Raw genomic sequence first — 26537 nt, 5'->3', positions numbered from 1 at the left:
TGGGTTTATATTTAACGTGGGCTTGCTGAGAAGGAGTTTTTGACCTCCTGAGAATTATCTGCATGCCTGCAGAAAATGCTTTTCTGAGGCTTTACTGAAGAACGTGTGAAAGCACAGACAGCCTTGATGTGAGAAATAAAAGTGATGCTTTAACTACATAAATACAAGACCAAGTATGAAAGGACGAACAAGTTTTGGTTTCCATAGCAGCCGCCGTACTTCCAGGCGCTTGTTGTGTTGAAGTCATGGAGCACAGTAAGGGGCACTCTAAAGTGTGGCTCTATTTTACGCTGAAAATGCCCGGTAAAACTGTCAATCACCACTGAATCAAAATAAAATCTTCTTTTTATCTTTGAAATAAGCATGTGACCCATTTCTACTGCAGCCTTCAAAGAATCGGAATCGTTAAGAACCGGAATCGAAAGGAAGAATCGGAATCAGAATTGTTCAACTCAAAACGATGCCTAGCACTGATATCGTGAGACAACTTTTTCTGTGAAGTGTGTGTGACGTGGTGTGCATGGAGCGGCACGGAGGGGACGGGCTCTGTGTGTGTGTGTGTGTGTGTGTGTGTGTGTGTGTGTGTGTGTGTGTGTGTGCGTGCGTGCGTGCGTGCGTGCGTGCGCGCGCGCGCTTCAACCAACCAATCAGAGCGCAGCTCATCTAAATATTCATGAGCATGCCATATAAGGGAGAAAACCTGTCTTTTCAATCAGGCCTATTTCACAGGATTGCATTAGGGCCCATAGAACAGCACCCAAATAGGGATGTAACGATTACCGGTGTAACGGTAAACCACAGTAAAAATGTTGATGGTAACAATTACCGTTTTCATTTAAAATATCATTATTATCTCGGTGGATTACCACGGTGTGGAAGCCGTGTGTTTAATCCTTCCCTGCTTCATGCTGAAGTTGCCGCGCACTGCGTAGCCTACAATGTGCATTTCTTGAATTTGGAATTGGCAGAGGGAGGAGATAACAGCTCTCAGAGTCGGGACATTTATCAGCCCTGTAAGAGGCCTAAGTCTGAATTATGGGCATATTTTGGTTTTCATAAGAAGACAATTATCCTGTCGGCAGAACGTGCGGGGAAAAAGTTGCTGCTAAAGGCAGCAATACGTCAAATCTCCTGACTCATCCCCGTGACCATCACCCACTACTTTATAGCCAATGCAAGGTAAGTTAACGTTAACGTTTAAGCTCTAATGCATGGTGTGGGGGACTTTGGGTTGAGGGAGAATGCAATGATCCATCTGTCTAACTTATTAATAACTTGTCAATAATGTAAACAGAAGCCTTACCAGAAGCAGTATCTACCTAAAATGCACATTTTCGTTCTAATCGGGACACTTTTTCTTAACCTTAGCCTCAGGGCTAGACGGATGCCCATTTGAGTTGCGTTTATTAAACAGTAGTAGACTACAGTATTTCATTGCATGCATTTCTTGATTTCTATAAGAATGCATAATTTATATTTGTCCAAAGTTCCATAAATCGTTTAATTCTGGTGAAGTTGGATAACTTTAAATGACTTAGTCACACGGTGACGGTCTGAACCACGTGTCTTTGAAAACACAAAACATTATTTGCCCTGTAAGATAATTCATTTCTAGCCAATTGGTTTTTTTTTGTTTTTTTTATTTAGCAACAAAAACAGCTATAGGCAAAAGAATTGTATGAATATTGATATGAATGGTAGCCTAATGATAATAATTAATAACAATAATGTCATGGTTATTCTTTTTTTTTTTTACAGAAAGGACATGCAGTGGGGCAACGAAGTACTGCTACTGTTCATCAGTGACACAGACACTTGAGCATGCATTCAAAAGACAGTCTGCTTATGCACCTGCATCCAAAAATACTCAAGACCTAACTGCAGCAATCTCCTATTGCATAGCAAAAGACATGATGCCTTCCCAGATGGTTGACAGGCCTGGCTTTTCTGAGGGTGATGAAGGTTGCCGCGCTTCATTACAAAGTGCCTTCACGCAATTGTTTTTCAAAGACTGAAATACCAAAGTATGTACAATGCAGTCAAAGCTGATGTTAGGAAAAGTTTGGCTCAGGGTGAATTCTTTGCTGCAACTACTGACCTCTGGACCAGTGAAAGTGGGGCTCGTCTACCATACATCAGCTTTACAATTCATTATCTCACCCCAGACTGGCAACTGGAATCACACTGCTTAGAAACCCTGTTTTTCCCAGAAGATCACGCTGCTCAAAATATCAGAGTTTTTTGAAAACATGTTGGATGAGTGGGGGATAAAACAAGACAGATCTGGTCTCCATAACCACAGATAATGCAACCAACATGATCAAGGCCTTTGAACAGTTCCCAGATCTGTGGCTTGGATGCTTCGATCACAATTTGAACTTGGCCATCTCAAAGGCTCTGAAAATTCAGAGAGTTGAAACAGCAGTCAGGGCCTGTCGTCATCTGGTCCAAGGCTTCTCACGGAGCTGGAAGAGAAAGAGAGGACTGACAGAAAAGCAAGTTGCCCTCAACTTGCCACAGAAGGCTCTCATCCATGATGTAGTGACCCGATGGGGAGCTGCATACAAGATGCTTGAGCGTTTCCTCAGCCAGCAGCAGGCAGTCTGTGCAACACTGGCTGCAGAAAGGGGAGTTTGGCATCTGATGCCCAAGGATGCTGACATAGTTGTTACGGAGCAACTCTGCCAGCTCCTTGAACCTCTGAGCAAGTTTACAGATGCACTTGCCTCAGAGACTCGAGAAACTTTATCGGCCATTAAGCCAGTCCTTGACCACATCACTGGTGATGCCCTGGAGGAAAATGATGAGGATCCAGCCCTGACCAAGCAGATGAGAGAAGACCTAAACAAGGAGGTACACAGAGAAGGCAAAGAGTGTCATGCAGACAGCTTGTTTCATTGACCCCAGGTTCAAAACTAACTTTTTTTTTCTGTGTCCAGGAGGCCTTGAAGCTGACACCTGCACAAGTCACAGAACCACAAAGCACCAGCACTATCTCCACAGCAGCATCAGAAGGAAAAGGCCTGGCCCGGGTTGCTAAAAAAATGATTACCTCAACAAGGCAGCAGAGATCTGAAGGTGGTTCAGTTCCAGCCACCCCAGAATATACAGTGAAGGAGGAAATCAAGGTCTACAACATGTCTCTGCCATCCATTCCAGCCGAGGATGATCCACTGGTGTGGTGGAGGGGCCACGCGTCAGAGCTGCCTCATCTTGCCAGGATTGCAAGAAAGCTTTTGTGTATCCCAGCAACCAGTGTTCCATCTGAGAGACTATTCAGTGCCAGCGGGTACCTTGTTTCCCCTCTTGGATCACTACTTAAACCAAACAAAGTAAATATGTTGACATTTTTACATTTTAATCTCAAGTGAATAGAGATGGATACATACATGATGCCAGATCAGCAGCATCTTATTTGTTGATGATGGAGAGAATAAGTAAACAATCCATTCCAGTTCCATTGATTTGTTTACATATTTTTTTTATTTTTTTTTATTTTAATGTCATCAACACTTGGACATTTAGATTTGATTACATATCATTTTAGTTATTTTTGTAATTTGTTTATAGTGGCTATTTATTTTAAATGCATAATGCACTTTTGTCTTATTTATTAAAAGGTTTACTTTAAAGGGGTGATAGAATGATTATATAGGGTATTTCACACTGTTCCTTATGGTCTCCTAATGGGGTATGCAACATTGGTTGGGCTGAAAATGGCCTGGTTGATATTTTACTGGCCCTTATGCATCCCTGTGTTTTGGCCCTATTTGTAACAAGAGCTTTTCTTCCAAATATGGTATGGTCATGAATATTTAGATGAGCTGCGCGCTGATTGGTTGAGCGACTTGCCATACGCAGACATTAGAGACGCGCGCTGATTGGTTGAGCGAATCCCCAATACACATACATTAGAGAAGCGACAGAATCTCATATTCCAGACACTGCAATGTTTCATTACCATATTAACTTCTGAGACTTTTTTAAGCGAGAAATCAACTATATAAAGCTGAAATACGGGCCGTTTTACAAAAATTGATGGCTAATTGCAAATTTGGTAAGACGTGTCGGACTTTAGGAGCTCCACACAGTTCGACGAGAAAGCGGCAGCCTGCTGGGCTCCATACCCAGCGCAAAGTCACCCTTTGTGGATACTGCACTACAGGGCTCGCGGCCAGCTGCCGGCATAACTATAATATATTTACGGTTTGAATTTCGTAAAACACATCCCACAGCAACCTGGTTTTGGGACTTTTGACACGTTTACTTCAGGCCCTCTATATTCGTTTAATTTCACGCCACTTATATAACATCATTCCCCAAGCAACCGTGTGAAGCTTTTTGAGTACCCATTCTTCAGGGGGTTTAGTTCCCAGCCGGCAGTAACTTGTGCAGATGTATTTTTGTGAATGTCAGAGTTAGGGAGGTGCTAGCTCTTGTGGATCCATCTCACCGCTCTATCATGAGACTCGCGGACAAAGGCTTTTCCTTGTTTTAAAAACAACACACATCCCATTATAAGATTTACTGGAACCCGCGGGCGCGTAAAAGATTGCAGGCGTAAAAAGCTTTCGCTGACACCTGCGGTCAGGGCGCGATGTAGCAACCCAGGCAGCACCAACACCGGCACTAAACTCCGACACACAGTCGGAGAAAATTTGCAATTAGCCATCCATTTTTGTAAAGCGGCCCATATTTGAGCTTTATATGGTTGATTTCTCGCATAAAAAAGTTTCAGAAGTGAATTTTGTAATGGAATAGCAGAGATCTGCGTGACCTAGCTAGATTCAGAAAACTACCTGATCTCAGGTCAGTTGTGTAGCCTATGTAAATGTTGGGGCGTGACCGTTCTCTTAATACACCCATGGCTGTGACAAAGGTTCCGGTTTTTGGGAGGTTGACGTCAACTTCCAGCTTTGTTGGGATTCGCCCGTTTTCAGCGGCAGTTTCAAAATATGAGATTTTCATAGTAAAGGGGTGTCAATGGGATTTTGAGCTTCTATGTATGTCCTATTTACCCACCGAACTGTCGTTATTCAACTATGACAGGGTAAAATCGGTTTTGCATTCTATCACCCCTTTAAAGTGTTCATGTGCATAGTTATACAAGTATATAATTAGTGGTGTTTCTTTGATTTGTTTACATATTGTTCTCGCACTACTGGAAATGTTCCTGACAAATAAGCTGTTTACATGCCAAACCCTTGTTCCTTTGATGTTAAAAGTTGCACTTTTGATAAGGTTTTGCCTATATTTTTGTAATAATAAACACGGTTAAACTTTTTGAAACTATTTCAGCTTGTGTGGGCCTAGCAGTGCTTTCTGAACATATTGAACACACTTTTAAAAATACCTCGATAATGCCAAAAACCGTGATAATTTTGGTCACTATAACCGTGAGGTAAAATTTTCATACGGTTACATCCCTATAGTCAAAATAAAAACAGGTCATAAATAGATTAAAACAACTTCAATCTAAGATCATATTTTTGCAAGAAACATCTATTGTCCGGTGATATTTCTCTAAATATGCAAGACGTGGCCTGGACAGGTAATATCAGCCCCATTTAGTTCTCACTCAAGGGGAGTTATTATGGTTATTCATAAATCTATTCCATATCAAACATTACACACAATTTGCGATCCAGCGGGTAGATATAGTATTATAAGGGGTACCCTTTCTTTCCGAGCAGTTCAATTTAGTTAATGTTTATGGTCCTAATGAGGATAACCCTCAATATTTCAACAATTTTTTTTTTTTTTACTTTTTTAAACATTTGCAGGTAATTACATTGTTGCAGGTGACTTCAATTGCATTTTGGATCCTATTAAAGATCGCACTTCAAGCTTGAATATCTCCCACACCCAGGCTAGTAAAACCATACTATATTTTATGAAGGAGTTGAATTTAACAGATCTGGAGAGAAATGAAACCAGACGATGTGGAGTATTCCTACTACTCTAGCACTTGCAGGTCTTATTCTAGAATCGACTATTTTCTAATCTCGGCAGCACTAAGATCCAAAATTGAGGATGTCTTTTATGATGGCATTGTTATCCCGGACCATGCCCAGATCTATGCTACAAGTGCAATCACTCCAAAAGGGACTCTGTTTCATTGTTTGTGGGACTGTAATAAAATTAAAGACTTCTGGAAAGAGGTAGCACAAATGATATTTCAAATAGTGTCTGTTAAGCTGCCTCTCCATCCAAACATATTTATCCTGGGGTTGTACCCATCTGATCCTAACTTCAAAAATGAGATAAAAGTACTTACAGATATGTGTTTACTGCAAGCAAACGGTTGATTTATCTTGCTTGGAAAGATGTGAATAGGCCTAGTATTGGTCGGTGGCTTAGAGAAATGTCTTTTTGCCTAACAATGGAAAGAATAACATATGGTTAAGGATAGACAAGATACTTTCAAACAGGTTTAGGAACCATTCTTGGACTTTGTTGAACAAAATGATGTGGGTGATATTCTGGCAAATGAGGGGAATTCTGAGTAATTTAGTATTCTTCATGCGGAAGAACTTGTGACACTGTTTGATTGGTTAGATGCTCCAGATATATCCTACAAGAAGGGTTCGGACCAAGGTAAAAGGTAATTTTGTCTGTATTCACTCTTTATAATTTGAGTTTTTATTTTATTTATTTATTTTTAATCTGTTGCTGTGGTTGGTTTTGGTTTTTGCTTCTATTGTTTTTCAGGTTTTGGCTACATTTATGTCTTGGTTAAAATGAAACTGAATAAACACATTGTTTAAAAAAAAAAAAAAAAACAAGGTCGGAGTAGAAAGCAGTTTGACGCACGTCATAATGCTTTTGGTGCGTGTTCGGCCATTTACAAAACTGGGTGTACTTCAAAACGCGCGCGTCAGATGCTTTCAGTACGTTTGGGCCTTTACAGGTCAGTACTTTACTTGAGTCTTTTTTTCATGGCTTGTTCGCATTCTCTCTGCACATTCTTTTATAAATACCACTTTATGTGTGGGAATTGTTATTTTTGTATGTATCATTTATACATCTGGCCCCAGATGTTCTGTCTCTTGGCAGTGTGTGACTCGCCGTCTCGAGTGAAGCGCAGGCGGAATGGAATAAGGGCCTCTCTGGTGTTTTGTGACCTCGCCGGGCACGCCGAGACAAAGCGCCGCCCTTTACTTGGACTCTCTCCCTTCTCATCAACTCTGTCAGTCAACTGGATAACACAGAGAATGGAGAATGAGCAGCATCAGCGAGGACGTGATGGAGAAACTCTCTGCAACGCCTGACCCTCCTCTAGCCTGGCCCAAGTCTCCGAGGCTCTAGTTGCCATGGACACTGTGAATGAAAGTCTGTAAAGCGCAGTGGTGTGGCTCTGCAGTGCCGTCACACTGAGCGCTTTGTTGTTGCTTTTTTACCCCTTTTTATTTGGTCTATGTAATTAAATTACTCCTAGGATTCATTTTTTGATATATTCTATTCTGTTTAAATAGAATAAACAGAATATAATATGTATTAAATTAAATAAGAGGTTTAAAAACTCAAAGTACAGTTTTACATACTCAATGAATATACCCACTGAAAATAAGTTTTGGATCAAATGACTATGAGTATACGCTACTTGCAGTGCCGTCACACTGAGCACTTTGTTTTTTTAAAAGACGGACAAAGTAAGCAATTAACTAGTAAACATAGTGCAGCTAAACTTGTTAACTTTAAATCTTTTTTTCTCTTTACAGCTCAAAGGATCATGTGGAGCATAATGTGTATGTACAGAGCTGAGCATCAGGCTTGTAATTTTTGTCTCAGTTCAGTAATCAAATCTGGCTCCTACTAGTCAGGGTCTTCTGTTTCCCCAAAGAGAACATCTCATCAACGCTAATGAAGAGTGAGAGCGAAGTACTCTCTGTCTCCCGCAATCGCTCCGGCTGCCTTTGACACACAACTAGCTATTTTGTCGAGCAGAGAAGCTAAATAATAAAGAAAAAAGAAAAAAGGAGCAAACGCTGATGCTTTCTCATGTGATTAAACTTAATTCTAGTCCTGAAGCTGTAAAGAAGAGTATTTCAGATGTTCATTACTTCATGATGTTGCAAAGATGATCAGTGTTTTGGGCATTTTTATCTGTCTCAATTAGAGAATAAGCAATGTATATTAAATTCTCATCATCATCGGAGCTGTAAACCATGAGGTGAAGTAAGCATGAAGGTTCGGAGCTTCTTTTCTGACGCTGGGTCCGAACAACAATTGAGGGGTCTAGGCCTAGTGGGAATGCTCCCCACGTGTAGATTACCCCCCCCCCCATTTACAACAGCTATATGCACTGTATTGCCAATTCTGCCAATTGATAATAGAATGCCTAAAAATCTGTACATCATTTGGAGAAAAACTTGATAGTTGCCAAGGAAAAGCATCATCCAGTACATCCTGTTTTGTATCTAAATGTTCACCAGCTGTCTTCATCATTCTAAACCCAGAACACAACAAATATTGAGGATGAACAATTTTCACTCCTGCCACCTAAAAAGAGGCAAACTTAGATCAAGTCCCAGTTTTGGCAGGAAATACTGCAGTAAGAATATCAGGGCAATTGTTAAATATCATTGCGCACAGCGACTGATTGACATTTGCATTTTCTCAATCTCAACAAGCTCAGCAAAACACCCAGCAGGTATAACGCTACTACAGTATAGATACAGTTCACACAAAGAAAAAAGGCTAACGTTATTTAAGTGTAAATGTTTAATTTACAAAAACAAATTCTGGTAGATACAGAAAAGTGCCTGTTCACCGGGTTTCCTTTAGGATTATTTTTTAGCAGTGGGGGCAGGTCTGTCCGAACAACAATTTGCTTCAACAGAAACAAATATATTTATTCACCTCTATTCACACACAATGAGGCATATTTTCAGTTGTGATTGAACTGTATTTTTTGAGGAACTGTAGGGCACTTAACAGCTACAACAGGTCTACAATTAGAACGGATCCAGCGGTGACGTTTTTGTTGGAGCTGTTCATTTAATAGTCGACTCGGAAGAAAGCGAACGTTCTGACAATAAACTACATCAACCAAACAGTATGTGGAGTTAATTCAATTACCTCTGAATAGTTCTACTTGTTGTTAAATCGCAATATGAGCGTTATGTCGGCAGGATCATTTAAAAGGTAACCGCGACTACATTGTGCGTCTGCCCTATTTCTGATACCGTGGTGGCAGCCGCCACTACAAAATCAACATAGAGGAAACACTGTGTTCGGTTATTTCCTTTAGTGGCCTATATAGCAAAGACAACGACCATAGGGCCCTAGATACCCAAGTTTGAGAATATGCATAAGTAAAGTACAACATGCATGCAGTGAGACGAACACTATTTATGCCTAACGCTATGCATTCACAGGCTAATCGCTTTTTATACAGACACACAAAACCTTTTCAAATTATAGTAAACAAAAACGATACGTTTTAGGCTCACAACAACATAATACCACCATCACTTCTATGTGCTATAAAATGTTATAAGATGCAGCCAGCACATAAACACCACTTTTACTAGACAAACATCACTTTCACCGGAATGGCATCACTGACAAGAATGCACACTGGGATCAACTATAACAAGACCGCCGGGTCAAACTGCACTAACCGCCCACATGGCTTATTATCATTACCAATAGTCAAAAAATAGAAAACAAATATGGGACATGAGTTGTCACATTCTCACACACACACACACACACACACACACACACACACACACACACACACACACACACAAACACACAAACCATGACACAAAACACACATTGTCAAAACAATAAGGTCTGTTTACAGTCAGTTTAAAGAAATATGTACTCACCGGAAGCTAACGTCAGCTTTAAGTTTCCCTTAAATTTCCCCTTAACCGCCGAATGGGAAGCTATGACCGCTCCTGTTCATCAGGTGTATAGGTGTATGTCGGTCTTGTCAAAACAACTCCACGCCCACTGCAGCTGATGTGACAGACAATGTCAAAAACAAACAAGCTTGGATCAGTACAAGAAAGCATGCTGATATGGACTTCCAAACACAAGTGCATCACGTAGGGCGTTGATAGTAATCCCATTCTGTTTTTGTTTTGTTTGTTTCAATATGGCGCGCTTATAGCCAGGTGAAGTTCAGCAACAGATTAGCGTCACTCACTCCGTAATGTTGTGACCGTTTTCTGCGTCACAGCCAACTTCCACCTTCGCTCGCTTTAACCGAACAACAAATAGTAACAGAACATACCGCACAGCGCAAACACTTATTGTTTTACTCTCTGCTAACATGTAGTTAATTTAGTTTAGCTAGCTTCATTCATTTCACACAGCCAAGCTTCTCTCTGCTGCGTCAACTCTGAGCGACCAATCAAAAGACGGGGTCAACTGGGGTCGATTTTGCGTGAAATGACTAACGTTACAATTATTATTTTTTTTACAATTCTTATTTATATTTTAATATGAATCAATCTAGTTAGATCCACTTTAGTGCAAACATTTCATTCAAAAAATATATAGACGTTTTAAAGAAATATGTACTCACCGGTCACACAAGAACAGCCTCAATGTCCACTGTTTTAGCGGTGGCCAGGAGCCAGGTAACGTTAGCTGCTTCTCCTCACCGTTACTGTTCCTCAGGTGTGTGTCTATGGCCTTTAGCCGACGTAAATCACATCAAAAACTCAATTCCCATTGCAGCTGATGTGGCAGACTATGTCAAAAAGATACACAACAGCTTAAATAAATCCAAGAAAGCATGGCAAGGGCGCTGATGGTAATCCCATCTGTTTGTGTTGTCTATTCTGGCGATTAACCAGGTGAAGTTCAGCAACATTAGCGTCACTAACTAAGTAACGTTGTGACCCTTTTCTGCATCACAGTCAACTTCCACCTTCGCTCGTTTTAACGGAACAACAAATCGTAACATAAGATGCCGCACATATTGTTTTACTCTCTGTATAACGTTTAGTTCATAACGCGTAGTTTAGCTAGCTTCTTTCACCCAGCCACAGCCAAACATCTCTCTGACGCGTCAACTCTGAGCGGCCAATCAAAAGACGGGGTCAACTGGGGTCGATTTTACGTGAAATTATTTTTATTTTTATCAATCTTGTTAGATTCACTTTGATGCAGACATTTAATTAAAATTAATGAATACATTTTTTTTAATGAGATTTCAGGTGGTGCTCGCTGCTGGGCAATTCAATGGGAGCTCAAGCCTTGCCTATGTTCAGGTGTGTACACGTTGGGGGGGTTGAGATCACCACTTTGGAGCAAAACGTAATTTTTGAGCATATCAAACACTTAATTTCCTGCATTCTGGTGATTTCTTTCTGCAACAATTTGTGCATATCTGCATAAATTTATGGTGCATATGTCATTAATTATGTAAAATTAATTATCGTTAGATATTTGGGTGGGTTGCACTGGCCAGTTTTGATTATTGGTGATTACTGATTTAGTTGGTTGAATTTTTTTGTAACTATTTTGCATAGGACTTAAACTAATGATTATTTTTATTGAGGACATATTAAGTGTGGGACTGTAAATGAGGCTTATGCATCTGGCCTCTAGTCTGACAAGGCACTAACGCATTGGACAAAAGTATGTAATTGCATTCATGGGTCTGAATGAGTGGTCCAAAATCTGTATTGTTTAGGGAAAAAGACACACCAGCGCTGTCTTCAACTGCCATGTAGCTGTGAAGCATCTCACCCCTGACGAAACATCTTCACCTACACTTACAGAAATAGGCCAGAAGAGACACCCACATACAGAGCCATTGTTTCCACTCAACCATGCTAGTCTTCATTCCATTTTATGGACCGTAAATTATGTGATAAGATGCTGTAATTTGGTAATAACATAACATTTTCTTCCGCTTCTGTGGCATGATGGAGATTCTTTTAGATTTAATGTTAAAAGGCGATGGCAAATGGTCCGAGCTGCCCCTCAGAGGTAACTAGCCTACGGAAAGCCAGACAGGACACACACGCAGGTAAAGATTTCTAGCCATTTCCACCACTTCAGTCCAAAGGTAGTTGTCCTGGTAGGATGAATGAATCCCTATTTTGTTGTTAAAGGACAAATCCGGCGCAAAATGAACCTAGGGGTTAATAACACGTGTACCGAGTCGACCGTTCTCTGGGATATGTTTTCATGCTAATCGAATGTGACCAGTTCTAGCGCAAACCGCTAATTAGCTTATAACGCTAGTTGTCGGGGCACGGGTAAAGTACAAAGAAATCGCTACTTCTATACCACTAACAAGGCTCAAAATAGCACCACACTTCCACGGTAGCATAATGAAGGTCCCTACATGTCAACCGAAGCATTTAGAACTTTGTAAGTGTACAGACAGTTTATTAAAAAGAGAGATTATAAAGACAGTATCGTATCCCAGAGAACAATCGACTGGGTACACGTGTTATTAACCTTTAGGTTCATTTTGCGTCGGATTTGTCCTTTAATGTTACTGGGCAAACTCTGTCTGCTGATGAAGATCACGTGAAACGATGAAAGGCTCCAGAACAACTACTACTGTAGATCCCTATCACCTGGAACAGAAACTGTCTGAACACCCCCTCCTCCTGTCTCGCAGGAGGCTGCGGTCCATCAGGACCAAAACCTGATACCATAAAAACAGTTTCTTCCCCTCTGCAGTCAGTCTCACCAACAAGGCCCCGGACTCCGCAATCCCTAGTCACTACACTTTGCTCTAACTTTCATCCTGGACTATACATCTGCCCATTGCACATACTATATACAGTATTTTTTGCATTCTGCACTCAACCCATTCAGCCTCTTTTTTTTCTTGTGCTAAACAGCTCACATCAACTCACATGTAGCTCTAACACACACATAGATACCCCACCAGACATGCCACTAGAGGTCTTTACACAGTTCCTAGATCCAGAACACAATCAAAGCATTTTATATAGTATTGTATCGAGGTATGGTTGCATGAAACTCACTTCCAGCTGAGATTGCTAAAGCGCACAATAAAGCAAGCTTTAAAAGCAATATCTTATGGCCCTACACCTGTAACCATAGTTTGGTAACTACATTTAGTACTTTTTATGTTTAGGAATATTTACATGTATACAAATATGTTATAAGATTGCACTTTTGTATATACAGTGCTTATGGATTTAGCGTAATTTATATAAGAGTCTATCAAGAGGAATATGTATAGTTATATTTGCAAGAAATAGTGTTATATTATTATTTTTATTTCATGTGGTTGTTTTGTCTGAAAAGGTCTCATCTCTGTCATGTTTTGTGTGGACCCCAGCCCTCAGCTGATGGGGATCCTAATCAAATCAAAGCTATTTTGTATAGCCTACATTTGTTTCTGTTTTTATTGTCTATTTCTTATTAATGTTTAATACGTTTGATTGTGTATGTATGCTCCATTCACCAAGGCAAATTCTATGAAGGTGTAACTTACCGTGGCAATAAAGCCTTTTCTGATTCCGATTCTGAAATGGTCCTCGACTTTTCTCCTTTTCTTTGTGAATGTGTCGAAAAAACTAAACAGAGACTATGTTGATGTTGAAAACCTCTTCATCACAAAATAATTGTGTCACCGTTACGTCACACCCCTCCTCGTGTTCACAGAACAACAATAATTATTGTTATGTTGAAATCATAAAATAATGACTTGGCATGACAAGAAAACAACAAAAGGGAAATAATGACATGCACGTCACCTCCGGGCTTCCATAGCTGACAGTGAGTCCACAAGCTGGACGAAAATAACAGTTACTGAATGTAATTACACCAATACAATCAGTCTTACTGATTACATTTTTAAAAAAAATACAATTTCCTTTCTAAAGTTTTGTGATTGACTGAGAAACCTTTTTTTTTTCTCTCTATAACATGAATAAAGTCACAAACCAGTCAGGAGTGTTACATTTTATTTGGTCTTATCTCTTTTTGAGCTTTTCCTTTCTTTTTGTTTTTCCACAGGTTAAAACAGTCAAGAGATAATAGTCAAGAGAAATAAAAACATTTTTCACATACTGTATACAGAAATAGTCCTCTTGACACACAACAATAACAACAAGTTGATTAGGCCCAGCCCAGTGCGAGATTTCACAAAAAAATGCAACAATAACAAAATTTCCAAAGCCCGACGACCGCAAAAACCTCTAACTCGCGTGAGCACAGACCCTTCTGAGAGAGATGTAAAAATGGCTGCCAGGGCAATGCAACAATTATGTTATCACATCGCCTGGGTTGTAAATAAGACACAAAATAGACAATGGAAATGAATCTGGAACACTTACAATAAAAGCAAATCAATACAAAGACAAAGAGGAGGTCAACCTCGTCTACTACTTAAGGTAGCGACGCAATCCTCATCTCTATCTAGCAGTTTTATGCACATACAAATTCAGTATGGGTGCCCCCAAGGAGACATTAGACTGAGATTTTAGGTTTGGGATTTTGCTGCAATGTACACACAAAAGAACCGGATTTCAAGCTCTATCAGGCAATTTTCTCCAAATGTTCTGCTACACACAAATACTGAGGCTTGTAGAGGAATCGTTTTGATGAAGAGATTTGGTCGAATTGAAGAACTGGAATGTAAAAGTGAATCCGCCCCATGTGAAGCACCCATACAAAACATCTTAAATACTCCAGTGAAAAGCTATACAACGTTTTGTTCGTATGAAGCAATCGATCCGTCATCCTAATGTAGACCGCGTCTATGGCCATCTCAAAAGAGAAATAGTTTTGATCCAGTGTGTAACAAGATGGCCATTTATAAATATCCCCTCCCCCCCGTGTAGAAGTTTTGTATATGTCCTTAGACTGGCTGGTAGGAAGGTCAGAAAGAAAAGCCTTTTACAGTACTGTGATGCTGTGAGTGGAAGAGATTGGACCACTGAGTCATGGGGACCGTTTCAAATTGCCTCTGTGGATCATTTAAGCCCATTCATGAGCACCTGAAAGAGACCACCTACTGTTAAATTACCCTCAAGCCTTAAGTCAAATATTTTACCCTGAATTATATCTGGGCCTTAGAAGACATTAATCCAGGCGATGATCTGACCCAGGACCATCGTACTACGCATCACGGTTCTAAACACCGATGTGTTAAACCATTGGCAGCACAAAGCCTTGGTTATACTCCCAAACAGACACGACACAGACGCATAAGTAGTTCTATTAATACTATTTTCCGGGGTCCTCTTGAAAGACGTGTTACACACGCGCGCAGTAGATCGCCTACGCTACCACTTTTAGTGTAAAGGCCGCACGGACAAGTCCAGACAGGTCGGCACAGTCACAACAAATTGGAGGTACGCAAATGTACGTACAGAACCTACGCGTACACCGTATGGTGACGAAATTTACGTCACGTGGACCCTAGCAGACCTTCGCAGATAGTATAATTTCAGCTTAAGCGCGTTGCTGTTTACTGAATTGGAATGTTTTTTTGTCAGTTTACAACCTGCCTTTCATTGGTTTGTCCGGTGAATTCTTCCCGACTCATGTCATTGGAATCTGAGTAACGATTCGTCTACACAGCGGCGGACAAAATCCATGCAGTTTTCCACATTTTAAACTTAGTGAACTTCGACGTGCAAATTCGTGCAATTTACTATTTTTAGCGTAGCTAACCTTTGAGAGAGCAGAGCTAACTTGGACTCTAGCTAATGGGGCTAGCTAGCAGCACAATGGCCGATTTCATCCAAATTGATTGAGGTATTCATAAGATATGTTACGAGAAGAAAATGCAAATACAAACTCATGGAATGGTAGGCAATATCCTTAGCATTTTTAAGGCGGGAAAACTAAAGTGGGGGAAAAAATATTGTTGAAGATGTAGTAACCGAATCAGCAAGCGTCCATGACGCCAACTAGGTTGCACTCACAGAACTAGCTCATGCACCCCGACACGTAGCATGACGTCGTATTATATCATCAGCTATTTCAGTCCTTTCATCTGCAAACAATGTGGACGAGACGACAATAAATCGTGCAGTCTCCATGTTTGAGACACCAGGGCTGTTTACTCAACCAATTCATTTAACACTCCAGCAACAGAAATGGACAGATTGAACGGCTTCTATTCCAGGAAGCACACAAGGTAATTGAGTGCCAATAGCGAGGCAGAACAATAATCACGGCCGTGGGGCTGTCGAGAAGGGGGCTTGGCTGAGTGTGTGGGTCTTGGACTTAATAACCTCATAGATAAAAATCCATGTTTATTTTGCTAAACAGAGCATCAGCCTTCTACAAGAGCCGTCACTGTGGTCTTGGAAACAAATTGGTGCTCCTTTTTCGTGGGCCCCCATTCATCCCGTTTTCATTGTTACAGAAAAAAAAAAAAAAAAAAAAAGGGAACGCAGATGGTGACCTTGGATGCACAGACTGAAAAGAATTAGGAATAATGTTCACACTTTGAGAGAGCGAGCATTAGCTTACGCACCTGGCAGCGCCTCTCGCAGACATGGCTTTTGTCCACGGCCCCAACGCCTGTACATTCAATGGAAAGGTCATATTTGATCACTTGGTCTCGGCCTGTTAATGCCAAACAAAGGGCCCGGGCAGGTGTTTCCAGTTAACACGAGCCAGAGGGAGCAATAATGTGTCTGTGGTGCCGACGGCTGGCTGTGAGACAACTGAAACGGGGCTGATAACCAGGTATATTTCTAACCTCCACTTAATTGAACACACGCAAAGCAAAGGCAGCAAAAGGTAAATGGGGTGAAAGCCACCGAAATGCCGGGGCCATCTATTTTGCCGTTTCAGAAGGTACTCTTCAATGAGCCGCCCAAGGTAAGACTTCATCAATAAAATAAATGCGACACGTGTTCAGCCGGAGCGTTTGCCCTCGATCCTTCAATTTTCTCAGTAACCATGAAGGAGAGGAAACATGATTTCACCGGAGCTGCAGCCATTTCAGAAATACAGTCTTTCCTGACTAGACCTCTTTAAAACCAAACACTAAAGATTGTTTACATGCACACTATACTCTGTTACTTGGAGTTATTGAGATGGTTCTCTTCGAGTAGGGCTGGGCAATATATCAATGTAAATCGATATCGTCTTAAATTTTGGATATCGTAATATGACATAAGTGTTGTCTTTTCCTGGTTTTAAAGGCTACATTACAGTTAAGTGATGTACTTTGATCTATTATTTGCCTTTACCCACTTAGTCATATATCCACATTACTGATGATTATTTATCATCACTCATTTTTTTAATATTTTGTGAAAGCACCAATTGGTCAAAAATATCGTGATATGGGCGCCTGGGTAGCTCACCTAGTGGAGCGTGCGCCCATGTGCAGAGGCTTGGTCCTTGCCGCCGCGACCGCGGGTTCGGTTCCAACCTGCGGCCCTTTGCTGCATGTCATTCCCCCCCCTCTCTCCCCTTTCATGTCTAGGCTGTCCTATCATGGCCCCAAAAAATAGTGTGATATTTGATTTTCTCCATATCGCCCAGCCCGATACGTTCAAAGTAGTCAATTGGATTCAACTTGAACCCGCGGCCTAATATGGGTAAATGAAATAATTAATATGCATGTAAACATATCCACAGATCACAAAGCCAAATTAAAGCCTTAAGGGTGGGTGTAACCCAGCGTTTGGTGTTTTAAGCCCCCAACGTCATCTTCCAGGCAGCACTGCCGGGAAGGCACTAGGATTGGGCAATGGTTAGGGTTAGGGTTAAGGTTAGGGTTAGGTGCTTGAAGTCGACGGTCGCAGCGCTGCCTTGAAGTCGACGTTGGGGGTTTAAAACACCATAGAGCTTGTAACCCTGACGCATTGTTGAATTAAGCCGACTTTCCACTGTTACCCTTCACAAAGCCAAGCAAATAGCTAACTGGCAACTTTTATTCCCCCTCTGGATAATGGCACTGATTTTTCACCTCTGAGAATTCTATGACACAACCAGCGATCACACGCAGCCTCTCGGCGTGATGAGGGTCAGGTCCTTGGCTTCCTCCATTGTGCCGTCTCATTAGCTTTTATTCATGTAATGTATTGGCCGTTTGCCGTTCACTGATTAGGGCCAATGGTCTGAGCTTGAACTTTTGAATTAGGATCATCAAATCATGTGTGCTCCGTGCCACCGGACGGGCTGAAAGTGGATTACCGGTGGCCAGATATCGTTTTTCTCCGCCAGAGAATTCACTTCCAATCTCCCTGTCAGTTTGTACTCGGGACGCTGATTTGCTCTGACGGATGGGGCGCTGCATGGCAGAGCGGAGCGTCACAAACAACTCATCAGCGCTTTCTTATTGGGAGTGCTGGCTGTCAAGCTCAGGGGAAGAGGAGTGGCAGCTGTGGTTCCCAAATATGACAGCCAAAACCAAGAATCAGACATCCCTGTCCACAAAAGACTTCTTACAAATGTGTCCCACTCAATCCCTCAGGTACCAAACTTTTTGTCAGATTCAAATTTAGAGCAGAGATAGCAGTATTTTATTTACGTTAGGGCTGCTCGATTATGGAAGAAAAGAAAAAAATCATAATCTTGATTATTTTGGTCAATATTGAAATCACGATGACTCGTTGACTTTTAGAAAGATGTTGCCATTATTGAACTTTAAAAATCTATTAATTGTGAAATTTCTCTCAATGCTTTTCCTGTTTGAATTTTTTTTCTCATTCAGAATACATTGCAAAATGTAATGTGTTTTCACTTGTACTTGAGTAGGTCTTTACACCGGTAATTTGACTTGTACTTAACCCTCCTGTTGTCCTCGGGTCCAATTTGACCCATTTTCAAAGTTTCTATATCAGACATTTGGGTTTCTTTCAACCAAATTGCCCCGAAATAACATGGATGGTTCCATAAAACGCTCTTCACAAGGGTGTTTTTTTTTATTCAATTAGGCATTATCCTGACTAAACTTTTGACATATCTGTGATTATCCATTACCTTCATTCCTCTGATCTTAACTTTTAATCAAAATCATTCATAATTTTTTCAAAAAATAGATAATTTCACATAAATGAGGTTCATTGACCAGGAATTCCAAACAAGTGTAAAACTAATGTTAATACGTTGGTTCTAGTGGTGAATATACTGGTGGTAAGTTACAAAAAAAAATGCCAAAAACATTGAAATAAGCGCCAAAAACTTGAAATTCTTTTTAAAAGCTGTCTAAAAAAAAAAGCATTTATTTTGACCCAGGAAGACAACACAAGGGTTAAGTAAAAGCTCATCAAAGTAACAGTACTTGTACTTAAGTAGAACACGTTTGCACTCTTTCCACCTCTGCTTTTCCGCATCAGGTCTGAGGGAAAATTGAAGCGTGGCACTGAGCGAACATGCAGACTGAGACATGAGTGGCAGGTTGAAGTGGATACTTGACACACGCGGAATTTGTGGCAGAAATAATCTGTAGTCTAATGACTATCACAGGATAGCTCCTGCGGCTTTGTGTGTTGACACAAAGAGCTGAGGCAATAATAGCACATCACTTGTCACGTCTGTAGAAAAAGTGTTTGCGGTGAGAGCGAAAGAGGGTAAGGGAACACTTCTAGATCAAACCTACAACTTTTTGCACACCAGGAAAGAAGACCCACAGCGCTCATGTCCAAGTTGAGTTGTCGGATCGGATGGAGTATTACTTGGATGTCCAGTAGATGATGAACGGACACATTAACGTGAAATAGAAATATCCAATAAAGTTTCAATTTCAAACAAATGTTGTTGGCCTCTGTAAAACGAGCACTCCTCTGTTAATGGACTCTGTGCTGGAACAAATGCGGTTTCCTTTTTTTGGCTGTTGTGCTAAACCGAACGCTCGGCAGTGTCAGGACAAAACTGCCCTCAAGAAAACTTTCCAGACAAGAAGGGAAGCAAAGGAGTAGGAGTAGGAAGAAAGAAAGAAAACTAAAATCTCCCACACAGCCGGGTAGGCGAAGGACGTAGAAAAAAAGTAAGACCGTCTGATCAGCAGCTGAGCAGCCAGTAGCAATAGAGAAAAAGAAAGAAAAGGGAGGAAAAGATAGCTCAACCCGCCATTGAAACCGTATGCATAAAATAAAAAAAAAAGAAATAAGAGGCCATGGCTTAAAATCGAGACGGAAAGCTGGTGTGGGAAGCAACTCGATATACCTTGCGAGGAGGACGCGGGGCATTTTTGGAACGTCGGGGCAAATTAATTAACCGAATATCAGAGCGCTTTGTTAGCGCTCTCTGCTCTTATCAAGAGGCTAATTATCACTATCTGCCTCTGTTCGTCTGAAGGATTATTAGGCTAATCACAAAGCTCCCCCCCCCCCCTCACGAGACAAGGTTTTCACTCTGCATCAGAACAAAAGCCGCGTTGAGGACGGGTAACAGGACGTTTGTGCCGTGTGTAAGTGGGTCTCTTTCAGTTGCTTACATGCTTGACCTCCTACACCAATTATGTTAATAACACCACATGCTTGAGATCTATTCGACTGCCAATTTAAAAAAAATAAATATTAGATGGTAATTATTGGATACTCTCTGTGATATCAAACTCATTCCAAGGGTTATTTTGTGATGCAGCTACTTTTCCTCAACCTGCCTCTCGTCATACATTTCCAGGATTTAAAAAAAAAATAAAAATAAAAAACAGAAGAAAGTGCCTAGTATGTAGAACAATCGGACATTACCGTGATTTGTTGCTCCAGTGCATTCTGCTCGGTTGAGACTGCTGTATGGTGGAAAAATTGCTATTTCGGCGTCTCTATGATGAATTTCTTCCTATATTATTGTTCAATGATGAACTCCTGCGCTGTATCTCAACATGACATCCCAGTTATCCACAGGATCCACCCAGACCTTTTCAGTGGTGTCAAAATGGTTTTAGGATGGATTTTGAACTAAATAAACTGGGAGGGACAAGAGTTAGAAGTCCTGCTATTCTAGTCTCGCAAAGCCAGCCCGCTTCTCACAAAGCTCAAGTCAGCTTTGACTGAGCCCGAATAGATACGCTAGTAATCAGTGAATGTTTTCACACACGCTACCCATCACCGACGCTTTGACGGTTGGCTTAGCTTAGCATAAAGACTTGAAACGGCTAACCTGGCTCCGTCCAAAGGTAACAAATCCACCCTGAATGCTAGGCTATTTCTCAGCTGGGAGCAGTGACTTCTTAGGGTTCCATTTGTTGCCTGCCTGCCAATGTTGTAATGTAACAAAGTACTGTACTTAAGTAGAATTGTACCTGTATTTTACTTCATTATTTAGATTTATGGAAACGTTGACTTTTACTCCGGTACATTTCCTAAATAAAACGTATACTTTGCCTCCGACACATTTGCCCTAAGCATCTTTCGTTACTCGTTACTACAAAATAAAATCAGAAGAAATTTATTAGGATGCAAAAACAAAAAGCAGGCTTGGCGAATCATTGCTCCTAGATTAGACAACGCATGCTCCGTTCCCATTGGAGACGTAATGCCTGTTTGCTGCCAAGCTCCAAAACTAAAGAGGAGGAGGAAGGATAATAATGGAAGCACCTGCTGCAGGCTCTGCCGCCAACGTAACAGACTCAATTGTTCATAATCAAAGTTTTTGTTTTTTTTTACAAAAAAAATCAGATAATAACATACTTACTCAAGTAATATTCCTATTATTATATTATTATACAAGACTGCTGACTGGCCACCTCATGGGGACAATACAACTCCAGGAAATCACTGCTATCAAAGAAACAACATGCGATTTATCAGTAAGAGAGGAGCTGAAAGGCGAATTTTTAGAAAGACAAGAGCCAGGCCGGCTGTTTCCCCATACTTCCAGTCTTTATGCTAAGCTAAGCTAACCTTCTGCTATCTCTGCAGTTTCCCAACAAGAACGCAAGTGGCATGTGGTCCGAGACGCCGCAAAAATCACGGGCCGGCTTTGCGAGGCTCCTGCTACTCTGGTGGACTGTACAAATAAATAAAGTATTCAGCAGCGAAGCTTCCATACAGACTTGTATTGTAGTATTTGTGAATACTCAAAAAGGTATTTGGTCTTACCTTCCTGCAGTATCAGACGGGTAAGACAGCCTGGATAATAATAATAAAAAAGATAACCAAAGAAAAGCATATCAGAGTTATGTTTAAATACTATCTGTGATCGCCTCGACTTTCTCTGTAACGTCCAGTGTGGCGGACCCCGCCCGTCCGGCACTCCACAGAGGTAAAAACAATGTATTTGCAAATACTTTTTTGTCCCCAGCCCTTAACACTGCCACAGTGGCATTCTTTGGCATACGAAGGGAATGCAGAGGGCTCTCCCCCCATCCGGTTTCCTGTGCCGTGCCGCCTGCCAGCCAGCCAGCCGAATGAAAGTGTCCAATGCCTGGCATTTAGAGGGGAATGTGATTGGAATTTTATCTGCTTCCAAGTGGAATGTCTGGGTCATGGATTTGTCTCGGATTTCATACGTGGCCTGGAAAATCCACTCTGAGCGCTTTCTCCCATAATGCAACAGGCAGATGCTGTTTAAGAAAAAAAAAAAAAAAAAAGCAAAAACAGTAAGCTTTCCTTGAACAACAAGTCTAGACATACACGCACGCAGACAACATTTTCTTTCACGGCAAAGATAAGCTGATTTGCTAATTTATGCCAAATTCATAGCATCTTCCCTACGCACCAGATTAACCATTCAAGAAATCTTGAAAAGATATATGTATGTATACGAAAAGCACTTCACCAAAATAAGGCACTCCAATTTCCCATTGTCCTGAATGCTTTCAGTCTGCAGAGAGGTAGAGGCAGATGAAGCTGTGCAAGTCACCTTATCCACCTCTGCATTGTCACAATGCTTCAAAGGTGGGGGGAAAGGGGGTGGGGGGAAGGGGGGCGGGGGGATGAAAGCAGGTGATATGAGCAGTCTGATAGAATCTGAAGATGGGACTAGTGATCTGTATTCTGCTCCTTCAAAAAGGGATAGAGAAACCGAGATAGAGCGGGAGAATGAAATTGACACCAGCTATTGGCTTAAAAGGCAGCTATCCCACAGTCCAATGTACCACCTTTCACTGGCTTTCAGCTTTCCCAAGCAGCAGGCCGGCGTGCAAATAGGTTAGCAATGACTGAGGCTCCCATTGGGGAAACCTCCCATTAGTGGGTGTGCAGGTTTTTTTTTTATAAAGATTCGAAAACCTTGTTTAGATGTAGGACATAGTAGTGGAAAGGGGACTGGACTCTGTTCCTGTGATAAAAACCGGTGCTTTGCCAAAGTCACAGGTTTAGAACCTATCGTCTCTGAGTTGCGTCGGGGACTTGAAGGGCTTGAGTCCCATTGTCTTACGGGGGTGGGCTCTCTCTTTGGTGCCGTCCAGGGGCTTGCCGCAGGCCGCCCAGCCCAGGTCGATGAGGGGCGAGTCGGCCAGGTTGAGGGGCGCGATGCGGAACGAGGGCAGCGTGGGCGAGCCGTTGGTGGAGCACGGGGCCGAGCGGGAGGTGGCGAAGGGAGCCGAGAAGGGGTCGAAGGGGGAGGGCGCGTCCGAGCCGCACGAGGGGTCAGCCTTCAGGGCGAAGGGGTCACAGTCCGGTGAGGGGAAGGGGTCACAGTTGGTGAAAGGGTTGGTAGGGGAGGGCTGGTAGCCCAGAGGGTTGCTGTCCAAGCGGTGGGGGCTGCGGCCGCCGGCTGAGTTCCCGCCGCCGGCTGAGATGAAGCTCCAGGGGTCGATGCGGGGGCGGATGGGGGACGGGCGGGGCCGGGGGATGACGCTGACCTCCAGCCGGCGGGATTTGGGGCTCCAGAGGGCAGGGTTGAGGTGGAGAGAGGAGGCCACCGAAGGCTTGTCATCAGAGTCCTGTGTGTCTTGGCACAAGGGCAGGTCCAAAACTGGAAGGAACAGAAAGAAGAAGAAACGACATTAAAGGGACATTTGAGCCTTTTAGCGTAGGATTACAGTAGGTTGATGGACCAGAGAGAGACAAACTTCAAACAGAAAACTACAAATCAAAGCAGTGGAGGCCTCCTGAAGTTGTGTCTCTAGTGTGGGTCAAGCTTTAAAAATGCTCGGTCCCAAACTAGTTTAATGACAGCCAGACAGATTCAGATGGTGAATGCATTTATAAACATGAATATTTAGTTTATTGTCCATTTTGTTATTATTTTTGTTGTATGGTCTTGAACAGACATCTTCAACGGGGTGTCCTCAGAGTTAATTTGTTAAAAAATTTAAATATGTCTGAAAACATACATTAATATGAATCCAACATATTCATAGCAAAAATAAATTGGCCTATTTGTGGAAAAACTTATTTACACATTGAAGATAAGCTTACTATATGTAAGGTAGCCACTATGATAGCAGTTAAGCTTAAATATTCACTGTGCCTTTTTAAATGTTAAAGGTTTAAAAGTTAAAGTTAAAACGTGATGTATAAATAGTAACCATTTATTTTCATCCATTCGCCCCAGTTTAATATACAACTCAATTGCATACAATATATGCTGTAGGGGGGCCCCTACTAACCCCTATTTTCCACCGGGTGCGTCTGCGCTGCGTTCTGGATGTGTCGCCAAGACCTCAAGCTTAGCTCAACATATCAGGGTTATTTTCTCCGCCTCCGAAGACATTATGTAATTGTTTTTAGAGGCTGCGTAGTTCGACACATACATTTACATCTATGTCTAAAGTCAGTGTGGTTACCCATAAAACAAAGACACATTTCAGAGAAAGGCTGAATATTCAACATACTAAAACATCTTCAGCGTGCTGTCTTGCTTCGTCTTGCTTGAGGAGGCTTTAATTGTTAATCTGCCAAATTACATATAGTACTCTCAACCCACTGTAGTGTTTCCCTGGTGCTCTTTTATGCATTCCTCTCCGATCCGGAATTTGCAATTGCTTTCTAATATTCTGCAAAACACACACAAGCCTGTACGATGGAATTGATTCAAACAGAAACATGAAAGTGGTACATTACTGTAACGTTGCAAAAAGAAATGCAACAATCCCCAGCACATAATGTTGACGCAATTAGTCAAAATTAAGGGAAACATAACTAGTTGACAGAGATGCAACGGCGAGCGTAAATGAGCACTGACAAGAAGATTAAACTCTGAATAAATTAGCTTGAAATGAACAATTGCTATTTCCAAATGTGATGTGTCTGCCAAATGCCATTATTTACATCCACAGCTACTCTTTGAGGCTGCGCGGCTATTCCGTGGAAAAGAAAGAGCAATCAGCATTCACATGAGAGCGCATTGGAAAACTCCAGCGAAGGAATCCTCTGCATTCATCTCTCTCTCTCTCTTTCAAGCACACATTCACCGCCAGCAACCTCGTGGCAGTCTGTCCATGCTTCGGAGTCATTACAGTCAATAAACATAATAAGATGCTTAGCTAAAACACTCGCTGTTTAATTACTGTACGCGTGCCTTTTTGCCTCTCGCGCGCCCGATGTAATGAGCGCACGCGGTTTGTGAGATTAGGGTTGTTAGCAGCGGAACAGGCGAGGCACGTCTGCTCCGCGCCTGGGGGCAGCGCTGTAAGAACCCCTCTCTGTGAAGAATCCAGGGCTTTGTGAGTCAAACGGACCAGATATAGAGTGTGAAATGTTATGTCTTAAAGCCCTCGTAAAGCCCACTTGCTCTTCAAAACAACCAATACCCATGCCTCTGTCATTATGGCTCTGTGTCAGTGAAAAAAAAAACGTGAATGTACTGTGCAGTAAATGAAAGTGATATGCAGATCATACTCAGTTAGCATGACGCTTACATGAATTAAAACAAAAGTATAAATATGCCCCATGACTGTACATGTCATTTTAGTTTAATTTAGTTGGGGGGGGGGGAGGATGAATGCTAATCCCTCTTGAATGTGATTCTTATTCTATTTTTTCACGTCTCATGTATGCATACACGTGGCATATAGGCATATATTTGACATGCCTCCATAGGAAAAATGAGTGTTAGATACACTGCTGATCTCCAGCCAAGTGGTCAGATAGACACAGTTGGTGGCGGTGAGGTCGAGAATAGATTATTAGCAATTTTGAATCCTGCACTTTTCCGTCTGCATCACCTCAGCTGCGCCCCCGGATGTTTTGCATTAACCTTCGACGTAGCAATAAAAGAAAACGACTGACTTAAAAGAGGGAAAACAACAGAGGATTGGATGCTAGCTTTGCTTAGCGAGTATTTAGCAGTCGAGTATGGAGGGCCGGCTGTTACCTGAGATATGCAAATAGCTGCAGACGAGCTTTGACGTAAATGAGAAAGCTTGTGCAGCATTGAAGCCTACCTTGTGCCAGAAAGTCGCAACAATAACTCTGCAGGAACAGTGAGGGAACCTTGTCATGCTGAAGATGTCCATTAGGTGAAGGTGAAGGTAAAGGCAGTGTGGGGAATCCTAAAAACATGCTCGGTGCTCTGAAGGAAATTTGGATGAACCACGCAGATAAATTAAAAACCTAATCATGAATCCAGTTTTGGAGACTGTAGTTTGAACGGGGAGACTTGCAAAAGACAAATAGTGAGAATAGAAATCAGAGCCGCAGAGGCTGAGATAGCCCCGAGCATAGGTCATGCTCCCAAAACATCGCAATTACTACACTTCCCACAATGCAACT

General features: G+C 41.8%; 2 protein-coding genes and 1 long non-coding RNA gene across 5 annotated transcripts in view; 1 reads left to right on the top strand and 2 right to left on the bottom strand.

The window, feature by feature from the left end:
- The first annotated feature begins 1674 nt into the window (after window positions 1-1674).
- Window positions 1675-3169, top strand: LOC120573537 (E3 SUMO-protein ligase ZBED1-like). The gene is made up of 3 exons (XM_039823326.1): window positions 1675-2853; window positions 2940-3061; window positions 3160-3169. The coding sequence occupies exons 1-3, from the start codon at window positions 2317-2319 to the stop codon at window positions 3167-3169; spliced, it is 669 nt and encodes a 222-aa protein (XP_039679260.1). The 5' UTR covers window positions 1675-2316.
- A 70-nt stretch (window positions 3170-3239) lies between these two features.
- Window positions 3240-10341, bottom strand: LOC120572354. 2 transcript variants are annotated; one of them, XR_005641428.1, is made up of 4 exons: window positions 10163-10341; window positions 9840-9972; window positions 6278-6376; window positions 3240-3314 (listed from the first exon to the last, which is right to left on the bottom strand). It is a non-coding gene; the product is annotated as an uncharacterized LOC120572354 (long non-coding RNA). The 2 variants fall into 2 exon arrangements; XR_005641427.1 differs by having other exon boundaries at window positions 3246-3317.
- An 8538-nt stretch (window positions 10342-18879) lies between these two features.
- Window positions 18880-26537, bottom strand: part of LOC120573071 (mitogen-activated protein kinase kinase kinase 11) — a 51295-nt gene continuing 43637 nt past the window's right edge. Inside the window, exons 10-11 of one of the 2 annotated variants that reach the window (XR_005641634.1) lie at window positions 22657-23796; window positions 18880-22441 (exon numbers count right to left, since the gene is read on the bottom strand). Coding sequence is in view for 1 of the 2 variants with exons in the window: in XM_039822499.1 (XP_039678433.1) it covers window positions 23195-23796 (602 nt within the window). In the remaining variant the exon portion in view is untranslated. Of the gene's footprint in view, window positions 23797-26537 lie in introns of both variants that reach the window. The other variant, XM_039822499.1, reaches the window with a different exon arrangement.

Source organism: Perca fluviatilis, chromosome 14 (genome assembly GCF_010015445.1).
Source record: "Perca fluviatilis chromosome 14, GENO_Pfluv_1.0, whole genome shotgun sequence".
NCBI classification, from domain to species: Eukaryota; Metazoa; Chordata; class Actinopteri; order Perciformes; family Percidae; genus Perca; species Perca fluviatilis.
This window is presented reverse-complemented; position numbering and strand designations above follow the sequence as displayed.

Bases quoted from the DNA above. Each gene is read 5' to 3' on its own strand.
- LOC120573537 (XM_039823326.1), top strand. From the start codon at position 2,317: ATGATCAAGGCCTTTGAACAGTTCCCAGATCTGTGGCTTGGATGCTTC. The intron at 2,854-2,939 runs GTACACAGAGAA...TTCTGTGTCCAG, and splicing joins GAGAAGACCTAAACAAGGAG to GAGGCCTTGAAGCTGACACC.